The 21,908-nt window shown below is 36.8% G+C and overlaps 1 protein-coding gene across 1 annotated transcript in view; it reads right to left on the minus strand.

The window, feature by feature from the left end:
• GALNTL6 (polypeptide N-acetylgalactosaminyltransferase like 6) overlaps positions 1-21,908 on the minus strand; it is a 510,232-nt gene that overhangs the window by 308,269 nt on the left and 180,055 nt on the right. The window contains exon 2 of the mRNA XM_086611935.1: positions 19,818-19,926. Coding sequence (XP_086468061.1) covers positions 19,818-19,926 — 109 coding nt within the window. The remainder of the gene's footprint in view (positions 1-19,817; positions 19,927-21,908) is intronic.

Here is a 21,908-nt window from a genome sequence, read left to right on the forward strand (position 1 = left end):
CATAGAATCATAGAATCATAGAATGGTTAGGGCTGGAAGGGACCTTCAAAGGTCATCTAGTCCAACCCCCCTGCAAGGAACAGGGATATCATACAGGATATTATACATCTAACAGTTGGAACAATCCACCTCTGCTTATGATAACTTCTATATCACTCATTTAATTTTTGTTATTTTAAATCAAGACACTGTGCTTTATCTTAAATATGTGCATTTTCTCAATCAATAATGAATTCCTAAATCTTACAGCCTGTGCTTTATGGAACATTAGAGTAGTATATCCCTCAGCATTTTCATGCATTTCAAACATTAAATATTCAGCCTCTGAATTTCCAACATATGGACTGTGGAGTAAAAATACAGTGTGTGGTGTGAAAGTGATTGCTTTAAAATACATCATGAGGTTAACCAGTGGCATTGTTGTGTTTCGGCAGAAGGGTGACTGTGCATGAACTCTGAAAAGTAAATTGTCTGAAGGCTTGAACAAACACTTCACAAAAATAAGTAAGAATATTTTTTTTTAAATCTATGGTTTTTAACGCTTGCTGAAAGTACTACAATGGCTTGGCAGTCTGAAAGACTCATTCTACCCTCTTTCCCACTTTAATAAGTCTAGAAAAAAAAGACCATACTATTTGGTATGTCCAGTGTATTTAGAATGCCGCAGCGTACAATGCAAGATAAGCAGCAACACATGCTGTTTTGATATGAGTTGCTCTATCACTACAGCAGAGCAGTAATATCCTCAGTAACATTCTGCAGACTGAGCTGAATCTAATCATAACTCTGTAGCCAAGGGATGCACAGTACATATTCTATTTAGTCTAACTACTTATCACCAAATGCCACAGCCACCGGAATGCTTTTTTCATTTAACATTAGAACAGACTGGTCATAGACCATTAATCAGGGCCAAACACTGAATGAGCAGGCAATGTGAGAAATAGAATTCAACCACGAAAAAAGCTTCACAGTTTGTTTTAGTAACTGAATAACCTGCTAGGATAAAAAAGGACCTACTATGGAACGAGATTACCTGAAAAATAATCTACTAACAGCGGTAAAGTGTTTGTTTCAGTGCTTAAATAAATTAATGCACACAAATTGCATCAAGAACGGCATTCTAACAGTCTCTAGTGCCATTGGATCTTCTATAATTAATGCATGTGTCCAAGCTGATCTCTTGGAAAAGCTCAAACTAAAGTGTTACTAACATTGTATATACAGGAATTAAACAGCTTCACAAAGTTAATGCAAAATTACAGTTGCGTAGGTACAGTTTCAGAAATCCCAGAAATACAAAATGATAGTGTTCTTAACAGCTGTAAGACTTTTCCCTCCCTCTCTTTTTTCTTCATTCTAAGACGTATTATAAGCATGTGCTGTTTATCACATACCATCACAGGAAAACAAACACATGTTCCATGGAACAAATCAATTAATAGGAGTTCTTCAATTTTTCATTTTCTTTTTTTTTTTTTTTTCCACGAATTCAATCTAAACTAGCTCTAAAAGCTGGCTTTGTGGTTGTAGCACAAAGAAGCTGCAATAACCTGTAAAAATGAATTTAGCTATGTATGAGTCAACAGTGCGCAATATTGTAGTCACTTTTGCTCTAGAAGTGCTACTCCATGATGTGTATCCTACAGAGAAAGAATACATGAGCTGCCACAGCTCCCAGCAAATTTAGATTTAGATTGTAAGATCCCTAACAGGAAAAAAAAAAAATAAAATCTATCCATTCTTACACTTGAAGATAGTAAATATTCACAATTAAAGTTTGAGGCAGACCCAGGAACAAGAACTATGCCACCTGATTCCCCACACGGTGACTCAATGACAAGGCCATCCTTCTTCCTTCTGTAAAGCTGAGAAGAGTGCTCATAAACAAGCAGAGTTTGCATGCTCAGTGCCAAGAAGGTAACTTCCTCAGGTAGAATATATATGTTTTATTGCTTTTTCAGGTCCACTTGGATCTACACATTATAAAACACAGTGCCATATTTTTTGGATGATAATTAGCTTAATATGAAACTGAAGCTGAGTATGCAAATAGTTACTTGGTATAATAAAAAAACAGTCACCCCCACCTCGACAAATTCAGAGATATTAAAATTATTCTCAACATAAGAAATATAGGCCCAGGGAACTGTACTAACACATTAAGATATAGCAAGCTGCAATTATGGCAGATAAACACTTAACTGAAACTTGTTATGTTCTAGGGACTGGTCTACCTCAGCCCTTCTGCTTTACTTAAAACAATTAATTTTTTTCTACTACACCCAAAGTAACACTTTGAACCTCAATGCTCCTCTTCTTTTCATGTTTTCTTTTGGCACATCAGACACATTACTCTTCCGAAAACTGTTTTGATACTACATATACTGCTGCATATACTCACCACTACCACACTTCCCAGTGACTGCCTTTCCCTCTTCTTATAAGATACCACTAAAGGTGCAATCATTAATGTTGCCTTTTATCATTCGGTTTGTGGTTTAAAGCATATTCTTCATTTGAAAGTGCCTTATGAGTGAGTGACATTCTTGGGGTAAGGAGTGCCAAACTTCATGCTTGACCTGCTATGAGCACAGCTCTATACAGCTCTTTTCCTCCTTTGCCATTGATTCACCTCTTTCTGCATAACAGGAGTCTAATTAATGCCCACTATTTTTCAAATCCCTGACAGAAATTTGAGTAAATTTCCTGAACTAAAGCCAACTGAAATTTCCTTTCAATATATGCTGTGGAATCAAGCACAGGCAGATGTGGAGACTCAGAAAATCACCTTCAGCCATGAACTGAACAGATTTTGGACTAATTAGTTTAAAATATGTTCTACTCAAAAGGACAACTCATCACCTACAGAATACAACTAAGTATTTATCCCAAGGCCACATTTATGCTTAATTCAGCAGGAATCCATATACTCCAATTGGGAACTATTTTGAAAACGTTAATTTGCTGAAAACTGATGTTTGGATTCAGCCAACAGTATCTGCTGATTTTTTTTCATTTTGCTAATGCCTAGGTTAAAAGAAGCAAATCAAAAATATATTTTGAAAACCAAACTTTTAAAATTACAGTCTCTGTTTTTTGAAATCTTATATAAATGTCAAAACTTAACTAAGACTACTATCAAAGGATCGACATCCAAGTTGAAAATCCGCTTCGTGAACCTAAACAATATTTTCTCATTTTATCATAGACAGAAAAAAGCCTCAAGTATCAACCCAAAAAGTCTTACATGAACATAGCTTAACTTTCAGCTATATATTAAGCAACTCCCAAAAAATTTCTTTCTGCTGAGAAATATTAAAAAATGCTAAACTCCATTTCATGATGTATTTATGCAGCACAAAGTAATTCTCAATTCTACTTTTGTCTATATGATCAAAAGCTCCTAAACAAATACAGTTTTTGAGGAGAAGGGAGAGGAACTTTAGTAACCATTCTAAGAGAGCAAGCATACATACTTCCCTAGCTCTCCATAACCACAAATAACAGAAGAACAGAACATAAAGCAGAGATTAAATTGTAGGCTTTAGTTTAGAAGCATTACTAGAAATTCCACCTTTTAATTTGTCAAGTATATTTGAAACTAGAAAAGCAAAAAAACTTCCATTATTCCTCACATTTTCCAGAGGGGGGAAAAAAAACACTTAGCTTGTCCATTTTGTTGCCATTAATTCATTTCTGCATTCATTTTATATGCTTTAACTTACAGAAAATGTTGCTGCACATTTAATTTAATTTTTCCTGTACTTTCTTAAAAAGTAAACCTACATCTTTAAAATAGTTAAAAGCCTCACTGCATATTGTTAGAGTTGGAAGAGATTTTGACAGAAGACTTGGACCGAATTAAGAATTGACGTTCCATGATGGTGGGTTGACCCTGGCTGGACACCAGGTGCCCACCAAAGCCACTCTATCACTCCCTCTCCTCAGATAGACAGGGGAGAGAAAACACAATGAAAGGCTCGTGGGTCAAGATAAGGACAGGGAGAGATCGTTCACTCAACTTGGAGAAAATTAATTTAATTTATTGCCAATAAAAATCAGAGCAGGGTAATAAGAAATAAAACCAAATCTTAAACCGTCTTCCCACCACCCATCTCTTCTTCTCAGGCTTAAATTCACTCCTGATTTCTCTACCTCTTTCCCACCCCAAGCAGCACAGTGAGATGGGGAATGGGGTTTGCGGCCAGTTTGTCATATGTTGTTTCCGCCGCTCTTTCCTCCTCAGGGTAAGGATTCCTCACACTCTTGCCTTGCTCCAGTGTGGGGTCCCTCCTCACAGAAGACACTCCTCCATAAAATTCTCCAACATGATTCCTTCTCATGGGCTGCAGTTCTTCATAAACTCCAGGGTCCACAGCTCCAGCTAGGAGCCTGCTCCAGTGTGGGCTTCTGACAGGGCCATGGCCACCTCTGGGCATCCATCTGCTCCAGCGTGGGGTCCACCACAGGCTGCAGAGGAATCTCCGCTCCAGTGCCAGCACACCTCCTCTTCCTCCATCTTCACTGACCTTGGTGTCTGCAGAGTTGTTTCTCTCACACAACCTCACTTCTCTCTCCACTGATGTTGATTGCCTAGCAGGTTTTTTTTTTTTCCCATTTTGTGCAGGTTTTGGATGGGATAGCGTTAATTTCCTTCACAATAGCTACTATGGGCCTGTTTTGGATTTGTGCTGAAAACAGTGTAGATAACATAGGGATGTTTTTGTTCTTGCTGAGCAGTGCTTACAAAGAGTCAAGGTCTTTTCTGCTTCTCACACCATCCCACCAGCAAGTAGGTTGGGGGTGTACAAGAATTTGGGAGGGGACACAGTCGGGACAGCTGACCAAAATTAGCCAAAGAGATATTCCATACAATAAGACATCATGATTAGCATATAAAGCTGGAGGAAAAAGAAGGAATCATAGAATGGTTTGAGATGACTGAACACCTGCCTGCCGATGGGAAGTAGTGAATGAATTCCTTTTCCACTTTGCTTTCATGCATGGCTTTTGCTTTACCCATTAAACTATCTTTATCTCATACCATGAGTTTTCTCACTTCTACTCTTCTGATTCTCTTCCCCATTCCACCAGGGGTGAGTGAGCAAGCAGCTGTGTGGTGCTCAGTTGCCGGCTGGGGTTAAACCATGACACCTTCTTAAATATGTTACTCCAGAGGTGCTATCACTGTTGCTGATGGGCTTGGCCTTGGCCAGCAGTGGGTCCATCTTGAAGCCAGCTGGCATCAGCTCTGTCGGACACAGGGGAAGCTTCTAGCATCTTCTCACAGAAGCCACCCCTGTAGCTCCTCTGTTACCAAAACCTGGCCATGCAGACCCAATATGTTCACACAGAAGACAACTTTCTGTATAAAGTTACGTTTGGCATTTCAAATTGTTTTCAATTTTTGATATTCCTTCTAATTACTGAGTCGCAGGTTTTTTTAGTTATATTTTCAGAATACATTTTCCAAAATCCATGATGCTTTTGCTAAAATCAGTCTTGTCGCTGACAGAAATCACTACTAATGAGCTCACTTCCTTTACAATAGATTCATCATCCAGATGGTCTGTGAAAATGCATGAAATACACTTCAGCTTATTGATAGAATCTATCCTTCAATATGCCTTTAAGAGTCTTTGCTAAAAATAAATAAATGATTAAAAAAACATTCCTACATGGTACATTCAGGTTTTACACTAAGCAAGGAGAAACCTTCCAATCAATTCTGTTCCTTCTTTCTTTTCCCTTTCGTTTGTATCAGTTGACCAAGAAATGTTTGAAAACATAAACTATTATTTATCCAGGAATTCAGAGAGACAGCTACCTTCAAGGATTACCATAAAAGGACCTTCTCAACCTGAGGATTTAGCTCCTGAACTTAGTTCTTACAATTGTGGGATTTATCTTCTCTCAAATGATAGGTCTGAACTGAACTATGTCGGGGGGCTAAAATTGTAGCCAAGAACCTATCCTTTTATTGGTATCCTTATTAGCATTTTTGAGAGGTGCAATTATCATCCATTAAATGGAACAGATACGAAATAAATAAATGTTACTTGAGTATATGACATTGCCAAGAAATGCTCAGGGTCTCATAGCTTCTATGTAAAACTTCAGATTCCTCAGAAAAAAACAGATGAAAACATGACCTGTATCATAGTTACAAACTTTAAAAAAAGTTGATGGTTGTATAAAGTAGGGAAAAAAAAGTCATTTAGATACCATACCGAAGTGGCAGTATGTTAGTAACTTGCTTAACTTACTGATTAATAGCAGCTAATTAAAATGTCAGCCCTCTAGGACTTGAACAGCTCACAGCTTTCACTGTTCATTCTGAAGCATGTGAAGTTTGGATTTCTTCCCAGTATAAATGCTTTAGTAAAAGCTGGGAACAAAATACAATGAAAAAAAAAACCAAAACAAATAAAGCAACATGTTATTTATTTAGAGGTTTCTTTTAATTTTTGTGTGACAATATGAAAATTAGATTAGTCTCTCAGCTAAAAAATCCCTGAAGAGTGACTCTAAATATGCAATAACCAGAATAGCCTTTCCTCAAAAGAGTTAGAAAGCAGACCTGGGAGGAAAAGGGAATCGGTATCCTTTTAGTGTCTGTAACCCTTTGGAGATTATTCCTTCTCCAACTGATATACCTGTACTCACCGTGCTTTAGGATTGGTCTCACCTTTTGTAAGCTGCCATGGAACAACAATGCAAGGGGCAATTAGAAGTATCAGTAGCCTCATATAGATTCATCTAAGTTTCCAGAACACATACATGCTACCCAATTAATTAGCACATAAAATAGAAGTACTAGTCAGGGTAACCTGAAATTACTTTAGCTAACATTAAAAAATATAAAAATATAAACTTCTTTTAAGAGTAAATTAACTGAGAAATACCACAAGCAAGACTGTCTCCATGTATTAAGAATACCGATAATGCAATTTAAATGCATATCTTGATTTTTTTTTTTAATATGAACATTAAAATTACTTTGTTTTTCCATCGAATTTCCTGCCAAGTCTTACTATTCACATTTTGACATTTTCACCTGCAGGACTTTTAGTTAAAATTGCCTCAAAAAAAGAGTTTGTTTCCAGCTTGTAGACAGCAGAACTTTCACACAGGTTGACAGAACAAAATGACACTCCTAGAAATATGGTTTCTTTTTTCACCGCCTTTTTGTTAGAAGGAGGATGGATTCTCCCAGATACCACTCCACTGCAAGCGCGTAAGACTGATGACTTTGTGTCACATAACCACAGCCAAAAGGTAGCTGTGTTCCTTGAGAAGCAGTGATTACAGAGCATCATTTGATGAGCCAGTGTCTATAAGGCAAATTATAGCAAAACAATCACATATCTCTGCCTTTTCACATATATTGACTGGATGTCAGACAAATCATTTCACCAGTCCAATAATTTTCCTCTGTCAGTTTGTTTAATGAAAACAGGGAGGAAAAGAAAGGAAAGTCACCTTACACATATTTCAGTCATAAACTGCGTTGAGATAACTATATTAGACTTTTATACTTGCAAAGTTAATTCATATCCTCGAAAGAAAAAAAGCTATGACAGGAAAGTAGGCACAATTTATTGTTTTTGGAGCAACGATTGTTAAATCTAACATATCGTTAGCCTTCTGAAGGCCAAAAGGCTAAAAAATACTCCAAAATTGTGTGGTGAACTTAGCTATGCCCTCTGCTAAACTGTATTTTCTAAACATGAAAGAACTAAGTTTACAGCATCAAGTCAAATAGAAGCACATCGATAGTATCATAAAGCAATATACTATAGATCATCTTTGAAGAACCTTAACGTTGCAATGTTAAGGAAAGCAACTGGAGAGTTTTAGAGTGTAAAGAGTTTATTAATTTCTTTGGAATGGCAGGCCTGTGATTATTATAACGATTATTCTAGATGAAGTCTGTAACATGCAAGGTTACTGACCAGTGTTGCAGGTAATATGTAGCACCAGCTAGACTGATAGCAAATTCCCTCAAGTGTTACGTAGATGAGACTAAAAAAAGAGTCTTGGTCAATCCTTCGGCAAACCTTTAAAACTGAAGTTCCTTTTACGGGTCTTTTGACTTGGATTCAGGTTAAAGGAATGTCTTCCTTAAATTTACAAGAAATAGTCTTTAAAGCTGGTTGACAGCAGCTAATTCCATGTTTTAAACTTAAAAGACAACACAAAAGTAGTAAGAAAAAACTTCCTTTTGTCATTACTTCTGAATTGGAAGTATGGTCTTGATATGCTATAATTGCTGTCAAATACTTGTTCCAGCTCTTTTGCCACAGTTTCATCAGGATTCATTTTCCCATTCTTCTTTGAATTGAGATTTTCATAGCAAAAGAAGCAACACCTGGAAACTGAAATACAAAAGAAAATAATGTCTCTTTGTGCCACTGAGCCAGGCAGTAATTGCCCTGAACTGATAAACTTGACCATTTTTACACCTATCACAAGAGTCAACCAACTCAATTTAGATGGTCTATAAGGCTCTCCTCCTCCTTCCACACAAACAGATCTAGTCTGAAGGTTTGTCAGCTGTTCATACATTTCAAACTTTCCCTGCAAATGAGCCACATGATTTAGAAGATTATTCAGAAAAAACTCCTTTTCCAGAATTACTACAAATATATTTCTCTTTAAAAACAAAAGATAACTAGTATCTACAGATGAACTCCTATTAAATATCACGTAGATAGTCCTGAAAAAGTTTAAGCAAAAGGAGAAAGACAATAAGGTGCTAACAGTGCCCAAAATCAAAAAACACACTCCTAGACTGCAAGTGACAAATTAAAAGGCAGATCTGACATGAGATCTCCTCTCATTCCCCCTCTCTCAAAAAACCCTAAACCCTAACACTTCTATAGTTAGGTTTCCTTTCTTTTTCACTTACTTCCAGGCAGCAACTCTATTAAACGCTCAAGAAATACACTTTAAATACATTCACCAACATCAGCATCTCTACTAGCAGCGTGAGTCCACTGACATACCTTCACCACGGTACAGAAGGGGTAATAATATACTTGGGAATATCACAAGTTAACTGGCAGATGATATCTGCTTCTTTAAAGTGTTTTCTTTAAATTTTATTTTTGCTTTGGCTTCTTTGCTTCTCTCTTTTTAAAATTGTATAAGCATTGAGATCAACATTCAAATACAAGAGGAGAAGGTACTAGAGAGGAGAGTTTGGTCTGTTAAGGATTTGACACCATACTTCCCCCAACGTGACGAAAATATCAAGAAAGATGAAAGACTAGCAACTTTAATAATTTTTGTAACAGAGCACTTAAAATTTGAACATTAGTTTCAAGCTAGAATATGTATCATTGGTCTGCAGCATAGTCATAGACATTTCTTACTGAATTACTAGAAATACAATTTTCTTTCTGCCGGTCATGTCATGATAAAAATCAACATGTCAATGCCCAGTACAGAAGGGTACACTGAAGATCACTTTCAGTACTCTAATTAATATAAGCCAAAAGGACATATTATGAACTCTGTTCAACCTTCCTTGGCCCCTCTGTCAGTCCTTAAAAATTAGCTTACCAATTACATTAAAGTGATATCACCGATGAATTTTCAAAGACAGGGGAGAGGCGGGGAAGAATCTAGCTAACTTCAATCACAAGAAATGTCTTAAACCTTCACTCTAAGTACTGCAACCACAGAGTCACTGTGCTTCAAAAAGGAAGCTTGACTCTGACTTACAGCCACATACAAACTCCTTTTTACATATAGATTAAAGTCGCAAGAGTTAGCTATATCATGTGCACAGTTTTCTGACAGAGACAAATCCTATACAGTCACAGCCTTACACTTTCTGGCTGCTTCTGCAGCAGTGTAGTATTAGGTTGCAATTTGAGATCCAGTGCAGGTGTGTACTAACCCCAAATCCCCACTTAGATAATGCTGTGAGATGCCACTTCACAACCTCAGAAAGCAAGTTTGTAGTCATCCAGGGAAAAACTTAAGCACTTGTGAAAAAAATACAAAACAAACCGTATTTCCTAGATATCTCTCTTTCCAAATCAATATTTGAGAGTATAATACTCTTATTTGTGCTTGACACTTGGCTCCAAACTGATCTCGCTGTTTTCAATAGGACATCCAGACTGTTAAGCCTGAGTAAGAGTGGTAGAATCAGATCATAGTTTACATTGCTTAATATTTACAGAGCAAATGTGTTTTAATATGTGAAAGACTCTATGTAACTGCAATAGATCTTAGCCATCTCTTTCATGTTATGTATCTTTTATATGCCATCTCCTTGACAAGCAATGATTAACATTATGTTTTATGATTTTTTAATCATATCAGGCTTGCATTAAGACAAACTCATGAACATTCTTCCCTTTCACAAAACAATACATTGTAAACTGCATGAAGCATATTCATGATTAATGCTATGAACAATTAGGTTTTGACTGTTTATTGAGACCCTGGCTACCATTACAGTTCCAATTATATTGAAAGTTCTCTAATTCTTTCTAAAGGAATTGCAAGTCCAGAGGCCTAAATTAAATTTAATAAATTTGTTTAATACATAATGCTGACAGAATTCCCAGTGTATAATCCCATCTGAAATACAGGATAAGTAAATCAATATTTTAGTATATGCTTCTTTCCCTGCACAACTTTGATTATATTTATCTATATAAGTATCAAAGAACTAATTTTTTCATCACCAATAGGGAATTACATTTAATGTTGCTATCTGTATGATGCTGCCTCATATCTTCTAGAAGCACTCTGGCACTAGGCTTTGCTTCGACAAGTTCGTCTGAATTTAAGAACGGGCACTGTTCAAAATGATAAGGATTAACCATGGAAGTTTGGGGGAATTATTCTACTGCACTTTATTCTCAAAAAAATCTTGAACAGAAGTGATGGAAAAAAACAAAAAACACCAGTGCACAATTTCTTTCGGTCACATAGAAGTAAAATCTCAAGTGATCACTACTTTTTATTGCTGTACAAAAGCACTCTTGATTCTTTTCCATCCTTTTAACGTTCCACCCCAAGAATACTGTTTCATTCTATTTCAATTTTCATCACAAACATATACAGTTCACTTCTTTTTTCAATGTCTCTGTTTAGTTTGTTCATATGAATGTTTGTTTGTAGAACTATAGAACATACTGTCTGTTTGTTTATAGAACTAATCTTTATGAAATGCCTGCACTGAGGCATGTAAAGGTCAAGATCTTTACAATTCCCTTCTCCAGGTCAAGACAATATTTCGAAGAAGCAGAAAGGTAAAGACTACACTGAGTATAGGAAAGAATTAAAAACTTCATTCCTTCCCTCCTCATAAGGCTTCCATGTGCTATTTAAATATACAAATAGGAGGAACAAAGATGGTGTAAATGGCTCGATAACTGCTGGCATGACCACTGGGTGATACAGTACATCTGTATCACAACAACTTCTAAAAGTTTTTAACTCTGAGATCTTATTAGCAGACAGGAGCAAAAAGACTCAACAGTCAAACATCAAACTATTGACAGCCACATCTTAGAAGTCACTTTATGAATTTGTTAATCCATTTCTTTTGAAGACAAAGGTTTTTATAAATTTATATTTACTGCTATAAACACAGCTCCTTACATTCTCTCAGAAATTTGATTTCAATTAAGCTGAATTTTCAGTGTGCCTCATAGAAAATAATCATTTCAGCATACACATGCAAGCAGTCAAAAATACCTCCAAACTATTATAAAGAAAAAAACTAGACAGTATTTAAAGAACAGTCCTTTGAAATGTTTCCTTTCCACAACAATGTGAAGCAGAAATTGAAAACAAAAAACCGCTATGGAACTTGCACAGTATGCAATCTTTCTACATCATTTTGTAGGCTATTAGTTTCATTAATAGAATTGATAAAAATATTCAGAAATTAAACTTCATTTTTTGTTTTCCATCCATTCTTCTCAGCTGGAAAGTTTCCATTTTTCTATTGCTCCTGTTTCCCTTTTACAATGGGGAAGCTAATGCTTGTGGTTAGAAATAGCTTTTCATGATCAGAAACAGCATCATATTTAAATACACATTCAATCTATACTTCTTTAAAAGCCCAAGAATTACATATTTGAATCCTTCCTCTTATCTGAGAGGGGCTGCTATAGCTCATAATTGATGAGCACACAGCTAAGAATTTCTTGAGTGAAATAGATACTATAACTCAGAAATGCCTAACAATGACATTGATTAATTCTCTAGGACTCAGTCTCACTACTCAGGGCATTAAAATAGAGGTGGAATCAACAGAATTTCTTCTCAGGATGCTTTTGAATTATTACCTTAAGCTTTCATAGGTCCTTCCTCTGAATCTCCTCTCTGATGGGAGCATTCATCTGGGACTCCTAGTTCTGCACAGAAAGCTTGGAAAATCACTGGCCACTGGTGCAAAAACAGCTGCCATGGTCCCGAAACGAGTATCTTGATACACATGTCCTCAGAGCTCTCCCCAGACAACCAAAGTAGGAAAATCTCTGATGAAATGAAGAAATTTGCCAAGTCACTAGCTGACAAATGGCAATATCAGGGGCATCAGCATCCAAGATCTCTACCAGATCGCAGAGACACAGGCAGATTTACACTGCCCTGATACAATCAGTGTTGCTGTAGTGGACATATATGCATACCAGTAGCTACCTAGGTTATTATTACACAAGCTGCATTAACACAGGGTGCACTCACAACTCTGAACTGCAATGCAAGAATGCTCTTTTGATATACATAAGATATTGTTTACTACTGCTGAAACAAAAATGATGATAGATGTAAGATTTGAATTTGTTTATAGTTCTCATATTTTTTAAAGAAATTAAGCATATTCTTCATGTTGTGGTTTAACCCAGCCAGCAACTAAGCACCACACAGCCGCTCGTTCACTCCACCCCCCAGTGGGATAGGGAGGAGAAAATATAGCAAAAGGCTCGAGCATCAAGACAAGGACAGGGAGGGATCACTCACCAATTATGGTCACGGGCAAAACAGACTCAACTTGGGAAAAATCTATTTAATTCATTACCGATCATATCAGAGAGGACAATGAGAAATGAAGTCAGATCTTAAAAATACCTTCCCCCAGTCCCTCTTTTCTTCCCGGCTTTACCTCCTCCTTGCAGTGGTGCAGTGGGACGGGGAATAGGTGTTGCAGTCAGTTTGTCACACATTATTTCTGCTGCTCCTTCCTCCTCAGGTGAAGGACTCCTCACATTCTTCCCCTGCTCCAGTGTTCTAATCGGACGATCTTGTCCGATGTGAGTCCTCCCTGGGGGATGGAGTCCTTACCCATCAGACTGCACCAGTGCAGGCTTTCCCCATGGAGTCACAGCTTCTTCGGGTGCAGCCGCCTGCTCTGGTGTGGAGCAGACTTCAGGTGCCTCTCTGCTCCACTGTTCATCTCCAGCAGCGTGGGGTACTATCCCACAGGAAACAGTCCTCTATGAAGTCCATTGGGTGCAGCAACCCCCTCTGATGTGGAGTTCTCAACAGCTGCAGGAGGATCTCTGCTCCACTGTTTCTCTCATGGGCGGCAGGGAGGCTGCTGCCATCTCACCAGGGGCTGCAGGGGAATCTCAGCTCCTGCACACCTCCTGCTCCATCTTCACTGCCCTTGATGTCTGCGTGGTTGTTTCTCTCAGATCTCAGTCCTTTCTCCGAACCTCAGCAGTCCTGGCAGGATGCACTCTGCCCAGTGGGTGGCCTAGGAGTGGGGTGATTCCAAGCTCTCCAAGCCACACCGCCGTGGCCATCTCCAGTGGAGTGGCAGTGGCCCAGCGTGGGCAGCTGCCCATCCGGGAGCCCGCGGACCGCCAGTCCTCCACTGCCCCTCTCTCTCAGCTGCAGGTCCCGCATGGCGCAGGTTTCTTTTTCCCTGTCTTAAATACGTTATTCACAGAGGCGCTGATGGGCTCGGCCCTGGCCAGAGGTGGATCCCGCTTGGCCAGAGGAGGGTTCAACTTGTAGCCGGGGAAGATTCTGGCAGCTTCTTCCATGGGCTGTCCCTGCAGCCCCTCGCCCGCTGCCAAGAGCCCACTGAACAAACCCAACACACTTCATCATGGCATGTCATCAGTTGTATTCCCAGAAACAACTCTTAGTTTAAATGCTGATTTCTTGTCAAAAAGACGCCATGACGCATCACCTCCAATAAAGTTGTTTCTCTGATTACCTTATTCTGTTCCCTCCCCTCCATTGTAATATCTGATTGATTTAATGGGTTACTTCAGAAAGTGGAAACAATTAAACTTTTATCTTTTTCTTCCTAAAGTATCTATCAGAACTGTTTAGTCAAGAAGGGTTTTTTTGCTCATTCATTTGTTTTTTTAAAGTAAACTTCTGCATTCCTTTTTCTGTATTTCAGTCACCGGTTTTGAGGTGACAGCAGAATAATATTCAGAGAAAAATGGAAGTGATTGGAATGACTGAATAACATAATTTTCATTTCACTATGTCTATTCTGTACTGATGAGCAGTATATTAAATATAAGTCATTAAGTCTCCCTTTCTACTTTTGAGTAAATCAGGGCTTGGATAACTGTCAAACTAATTAGCTGTCTTCCCTGTTCTACCAATATGATAGCAATTAGTACTTCTGCAACCCAATGGTACATTCCCTATATTGCCTTTGTGTGTTCATGTATCAAAATTAACCACCTAAAAATCTTAGAACTTTTTTGCAAGTTTTATTTCCACTCAGAGAGATTGAAAATATTGAAACTGCATTAAAAACTTGTGAAAGACAAGTAAGCTGAAAGTAGAATAGCAAATTAATTGATATCAGAGAAGTAGTTCCAGTGCTTTTCCTAACTCATAATAAAAAAGCAAGACTAAAAACATAAAAAAACCTACACAACTAACGTGCCAAAATCATTCTATCATAGTGGTCAGAGAACTATGAAGATTCCAGACAGAATGAGAGATTGTAAATATGGAATATCTACAATTACAATAGGTAATCTGGCTATATGAAGGGTTATTTATCAAAGTATCTCAAAGAGAAAGAAATGCATTTCCTAAACGAATAGTGTAATCAGGTGCAGTCTTTCTTTTGAATACCAGAGGGAATAGGCACTGGCTAGTCAGTTTATATATACATTTAAAAAAGGAGTGTTTTTTGGTGAGCCTTTTAAAGAACATAAACCAAAGCATAAAAAACAGCACAAATGTCTTCAGTACTGTCTGGTGTTTTTTTTTTTTTTGTTGGTATGTTTTCGCATGTGTTTGTCTTTTTTTTTTTTTTTAAAGAACAACTTTCAGCAACACAAATAAGTATGGAGAAACTTCTCAAGTATAAGAGACTCATCTTTCAATCACCTGGACCAATAAAATTCCTGCGGCTCACCTGGCTGCCCTGTGAGTTTCAAAAGTTCTGTACAGGTAAGGTAAGCAACAGGAACACATGAATAACTGATTTCCTATTTTCTACATAAATGAAAAAAATCTTTTTGAGGGTTATAAAAATAACTCATTTTTTAAAAAAAAAACTCCTCCACTTTAGGGATTTTAAAACAGTCACGTTCCAAGATAGAGCATCATTTTGAAATAAAAATTGGGATGTCCTAATTGGAAAATATCAACAATAAACATGATGCTTTCAATATAATGTTCTCTTTCAGCAAAGATCCATACATAATTTCCGTATAAAGGTTGGACATTGCACCTACATTGACTGACTAAATAATACTTCTACCAGTATCATGTAAATTAATTTATTTTCATATTTGTCTAGGACTACTTTAGTCTTTTTATTCATGGCACAAAATGCATCACAACTAACCTGCAGATCTCCAAGTAATTTCATCCTTGCAAGAAAATAACCTATCTGGGATGGCCTGAATTATCTATTTAGTTGATCTTGCATTTGACTACTAAGAAAAAAATTATTAAATTGCACCCATTTGTGGCAATATTGCATTACCATTTCTGGAGATGAAGGAATCACTCACATGGCAACTGTTTCTGAAGATCTGTCACTGGGAAATTTGTAACTCATCTATGTGTCCAGTTAACTGCAGAAAATGCAAGGTGTTGATTCTAGAGTTGGGTTGTTTTGTTGTTGTTGTTGTTGTTGATGTGTGTTTTTTTTTTCTTTTTCTTTTCTAAATCAAAATGACACAGGGTTTGAAGTTAGCAAAATTCAAGCAGACTGGATGACAACTTCCTTTCACTGTTGCCTGTATAGTCAGTATTCTTTTACACAAGATACAGCTGGGCATAGGTGTAGGAGCTGATTGTTCTTTTGTGCAACTGTGTAACAGTATCAGTAAGATCATGGCAATATCTCAGAGAAAACTGTACATAGCCTACTGGACCTTGCTGTGATAAGCAAAACTGACAGCAGTGTAGTCCCACAACACACTAATTTACAGATTTTTGCTAAGGTACAGACAACATATGGCTGTTGGACAAATTAGACTGTTAAGAGTCAAAAGGCTTTTGCATTTTCTCCACCACTAACAAACAATATCCCATAACATTCTCAACAGAGCTAGAAAGTGTTATCTCTTTCTAAGAAGTCAAGTCACAGAGAAAATGAAATACCTGTGAGAAAATCGGAAATTATACTTAAATTTATAGATTCCCAGACTGCTGCCTTAATTACAGGCTATATCACTTATGACATGTTACACTGGTGTACCTCTTTGAGGAGCTCGTTTCTTTCTGCAAGGTGATTAGCAGCAGAACAGAATATATACGCACACACATTCGTACTCTCTCCAGTGAGAATACATTGCTTTTGCATTGAGAACAGAGTAACAACCCATAAGGGCACTAAAAAAGACAATCCAATATCCAGCTCTAGATGTAATCTTACACATATTTGAAGAGGCTTGCCTGGATTGTGATATGTGGAACAGCTTCAGATGTGCTTCTCTTATTCTTAACACACAAGATATGTATTTTCCAAAAGTAAGCACCTCATCCCAAGAAATACTGGCCATGAATACATATCACAGGTCTTTAAATTACATGTGTAGCTACTAGTCAACGTGTCGTCTGCTGTAAAACTGATGATACCCTGCTGAGTGGGACTCTAAGCTATCAAAGAATGTTAAATAAAAACTATGGGCAGCACAAGTGGACACCAGGCAGATTCAGACCCTCACTGATTGAGCAGTGGCAGTAAGCAGCAGCTATGGTGTGATTGCACCATCCATTGCTTTCTCAGGTGGGAACTCCACAAGGGTGATTTCCACTCAAAGGGACTTCATTAAATAATTCCAGCTGAAGGGAACTGACCTTGGAAGGATCTATACCATGAGTAAATTCTGTATAAGCGAGAAGTTAAAAAAGCAGTACCAGTTATTGAAGCCTCTGTCTCTGCAAAAGTCTTTGACTATTGATTATGTTTTGGTTAAATCAGGACCTTATACATGTAAAGCCTTGCTACTCCATTATTCCCTTCAGTCCTTCTCAAGTACCATCATCATGCTAACAGAACGTGAACTAATGATAGAAACACTATAAACATACATTTGAACCCCAGGTGGTCCAACAAAGCCCCAAAAATCTGAAAGTAACATGAGCTCACTTCAGCATTTATATGCAAGATCAATTCTAACTTTAGAGTCAAAAAAGATGAGCTAGAACACTTGAAATAAATAGAAATAGTACCATTTTTCTTCATGTCTTGCAAATGATTTTTCTTTTTAACTTTAAAAGAATTGAATGTTTTCCAATGAGAGGAAACCACTCAAATTCAGGAACATTGGTTTTAATTTGGTGGAATAAAAGGGGATCAAAAAACTAGCCATGGAGAAACTAGCACCTCTCCATAATTAGATTTATGAAATTCACATTCTCAGTGCTTAGGAAATTTTAAGCTTTACATATAAACAGCTAAACTGAATTAAAAAAAGACTTCACTCCTTTCCTCTTTTCTTTGTAACAAGCATTGACTGCCTTTTCTGAAATGTCCTGAGAAGCCATTTCACTGGTGGTGTTTTCATGCCTTCAGATTGATTTTTAACTAAAAGTTGATTTCAGCTATATTTCGTTTTGTTATTAGGGACATAAATTATATAGTATGTCCCAAAAGAGTGCACTGAGATACTCTAGATTTATTTGTATTACTATATTGTGATTTTCAAAGGAAAAAAAAATCATTAAAAGTTTATTTAATCTAATGAATATTAATGACAGAAATCATTAACAAAGATTTCTTAAATGGTCAAACTCAGCAAACACTATCACAAGGAAGTCAATAAAAACATAAATGAGTCAGAATATTTAAAGTATTGTTATTATTACCAAGAATAGAAGTTTACTGGAGAAAATATTCGCATACTAGGGCGTTCTTCTACAGTTATAATATTAGGAGTAGGACTAGGAATTGCAAAGCTACATACCGTGTTTTGCTATTCTCTTAGTCGACTCCATGCAATGGCTTGTATCACATTGGTAATGATATAGCTAGCCATCAGATAATCATAAGTATTACTGTTTATTTTCCAAAACATATGGGGTCCACGCTATATGTTTATGAAAGAAAATTACATTGTCAAAGTGTCATTGCTCATCCTTCAAAAAGGTCCGTTTTAAGCAGACAACATATGATATTCCCTACATATGTGCATGTTTCTACATACATGCTGCTTCTATTTTCTACATTTTCTCTTAGATATTTGTCATTTTACACTTAGCAATTTGGAACACAATTAATGTTGATCTGACAATTCCTAAAATGCCTAAAATAACTTCATCCTCCTCCCCACCTTTTCTCCTCCTAAGCACATGTGGGAGGGGGAATAATTTTTTAGTTAGTGATCAAAAAAGATTCATAAGAGAAAGGGAAAAATGGTTTACAAAATCAACCTACACTTGAAATATTTTACTGACTGAGGCCTCTACAATTAAATATTTACGAAGTCTTATGAATCTGTGAAGTGGATTCAGTTACAGAGGTATTGTGGGGGTGGTGTTGGCTGCCTCTGACAGTGGGATCAAGACAGCATAATTTATTTTATAACAGTAGATTGGCCTCTGTGAAGTAATGACTTTTAGACACTGATTAAGGTGCAGTTCAACTGCTGTTTCCCTTCCTTCCTTTTAATTTAATTCATTTTACATTGAATAGTTGTAAATTATATTATAAAAGAAAGATTCAAATCTGAACACGCTCTGATGACAGAACGAGGAATACAAACCTTTCTTTGCACATGTGGCTTAGCACGTGAAGGCACATTAAAATTACATTACTCGCTGTAACGAAGCGTCTTTCAGTGTATTTGCAAACACAATTTGCTCCTGTTTTCAAATAATTTTAGACTGTCAGAATGAAGTGAAGTAGCTTTAGCAAGACTAAAGGATTGGAGTTTGACAATGGTAAAAGGGTTGAAGTTTGTTTCTAACATAACCTTGGATGTTCTTGACAGTTACAAGTACTGGACTTAGGTTTTATCTACTGATTTAAGGACAACTCAGCTTTAGTTGTAACATACGTCCCTTTGGAAACCAATACTTTTGCTTATATTTGGTCACAGTATAACAATTGATTTCAACTTTAAAAATATTTTGTTAATTATATTTTTTTCTATTTCTTTGTACAATCATTATATTGCTATTAGCATGAAACACACTATTTTATATTTTCATTTGGCTATTTTCAGAGATAAAGTATTTGTGCTTGGTCTGACCCCTCAGTTCAGAACATTACGTCCTTGTGACATGCTGCAATCAAACAAAGGCTGTTAGGAATGCTTTTTAGCTGACTTAAAAGAAAGAACAGCCATATGGAGAAAGAAATAATAAACCACTTAAGTTTGTTTTGAATTTATGTATACCTGAACGCATAGCATCTTTTTGAATGCTTTCATAATCATGCCAGTCCTTCCTTTTCAAACCATCAGTCCAGGTAAAGAGCTGCCCATCTCCCAGCCCCAATGGAAGCGTCTGTGAAAACAGTAAACAAACAAACAAATAAATATATATACACATATATAGTCTGCATTATTACAGAAAAACAATTACAATATGGCACAAGCAAATAAAACATTCACTTTATCCAATGCAAATATTGAAACTTTACTGTGTTAAACGAAACTAGTTTTCAAAATAGCATAAGAAACTCATGAATTTAGTTATTGACAAACAATTAATCAAAGTACATTCACCAACTCATGCTTGACGTTCCTCTTTCCAGCAGTGTCCTTCTATGACTGCTTGGCAAGAAGCTCATGGAAATTAAACAGACCACTAAAACTGAACAGGTTTCAAAAATGCCTCAGCCTTCAATTCATGAAGTACCTTGACTTTTCCCTTAAACTATCAGTTGTGCAAAACTGGAGTTACAGTTACTCAGCACCTTCCAATGTTCTTCAATTTTGCGATTTGTTTGAGGTTTTTTTTTTTTGGTAGCTAATGATGAGTTATTGCTATTCACATTAGGCGAGTTTCACTGCACCAGAAGCACAGAGCCAAGAGACCCTCAAAGCACTTTCAAATCCTATAGATCTTTCTTCGTGGTAAGAGATAAGGGGAAAAAAGGAAACAAACCTACCCCCTCAGAAAAACAAACAAACAAACAAACAGACAAACAAACAAACAAACCCCATGCAACACGCAGTTTTTAAGTTGACTTCCCCTTTACAGACTCCAAATTGTTTGGTAAAGTTAAGAATAATTTTTTACTTCTAAGCAAATTTATCTTTCTAGAGTTTTTTTTTCCCTCATTCTTTCTGACAAATGCTAGTATTTTATAAAAAAAATAAAATAGAAAAGTATCATTAGAAGTACACTAGAAGTACATAAAATTTAGATCTGTAGGAAGTACTATAAAGCTGCAAAAAGTTTAAAACAAAGTTAGCCTTTTTCTAAATGCTTAATTTACAAAAAAATGTGGTAAAAGAAGTGGAGAAAATTTTGATAAGCAAAGAACATGATCTACCATATCTGTGCTGAAGAAAGCGAGGAAGCGATTCATTGCTGCTTAGGAGTAACATGAAAACTCTAGTTCTGTTAATTCTAGATTTGCTTACTGGTTTGTAAGCTGTCCAGAATGAATGGCACATGTATAATGCATGTTTCAAATGTTGTTGTCAAAGGATATGTGAAAACACACTGGAAAAGCAGTTCTGGGGAAGCAACATTTGATGAGTCTCCTACTAGAAGATACCGAAAGCTCTACAAAAATCTTGTGCATATCTAAGAGCGATGCTCTGGAATTCATGTATGAAGTATATAAATCCAACAAACGTAAGAGTCATCCATCTTCTCTTACTGATTTTATGCTACTGGCAGCACAAAACTGGATAATACTCAGTGGCTCCAAGCGAAGTTGTCTCAGCGTTTTCAGTTAGAGTTTCTCTTTTTAGGACAGACAAAAGTTTTCCAAGCTACAGGATGTGGATCTGATAACTAAGCCATCCTTAAAACTGGGGTTCAAAGGCTTTCAGAGTCATAAGCAGTAAGTGAAGAATGCCAGGTGTGGCTGGTTACCTTTGAGAAAATGATGCTAAAAATCCTGGCTGACAAAGATCCATGCAGAAAACCTCTGCTTTGGGTCACCTGGTATTTCTGTAAATGTTAGATATTCAGGGTAAGGTGGTGTGAGCTCAGTGCTCTCCAATAAATCCCTGAGTTACTGAGAAAAATCCATCACATTCTGCTAGCATGACCTACTTTCTTTAGTTTAAATATTAAGTTTCTGTTACATAAAACCAAAATGCAATCCAGCCTCTTTATTCCTCTATTACAACTTTTTCAGACATATTCAAAGAAAATACTCTGTTGTGATGCTTTAATGTAATATGTCAGAGGTTTGCATCTGAAAGAACTGAAGAACTTAAGATATCCTGATAAAACTGTTTCATTTTATCAAAATTTCTAACCTTTCATGTCTTTGAAATCAACTCATTAATTTCAATGATTCTTGA

The sequence above is a fragment of the Tauraco erythrolophus genome, chromosome 5 (assembly GCF_009769465.1).
Source record: "Tauraco erythrolophus isolate bTauEry1 chromosome 5, bTauEry1.pri, whole genome shotgun sequence".
In the NCBI taxonomy this organism is placed as follows: Eukaryota; Metazoa; Chordata; class Aves; order Musophagiformes; family Musophagidae; genus Tauraco; species Tauraco erythrolophus.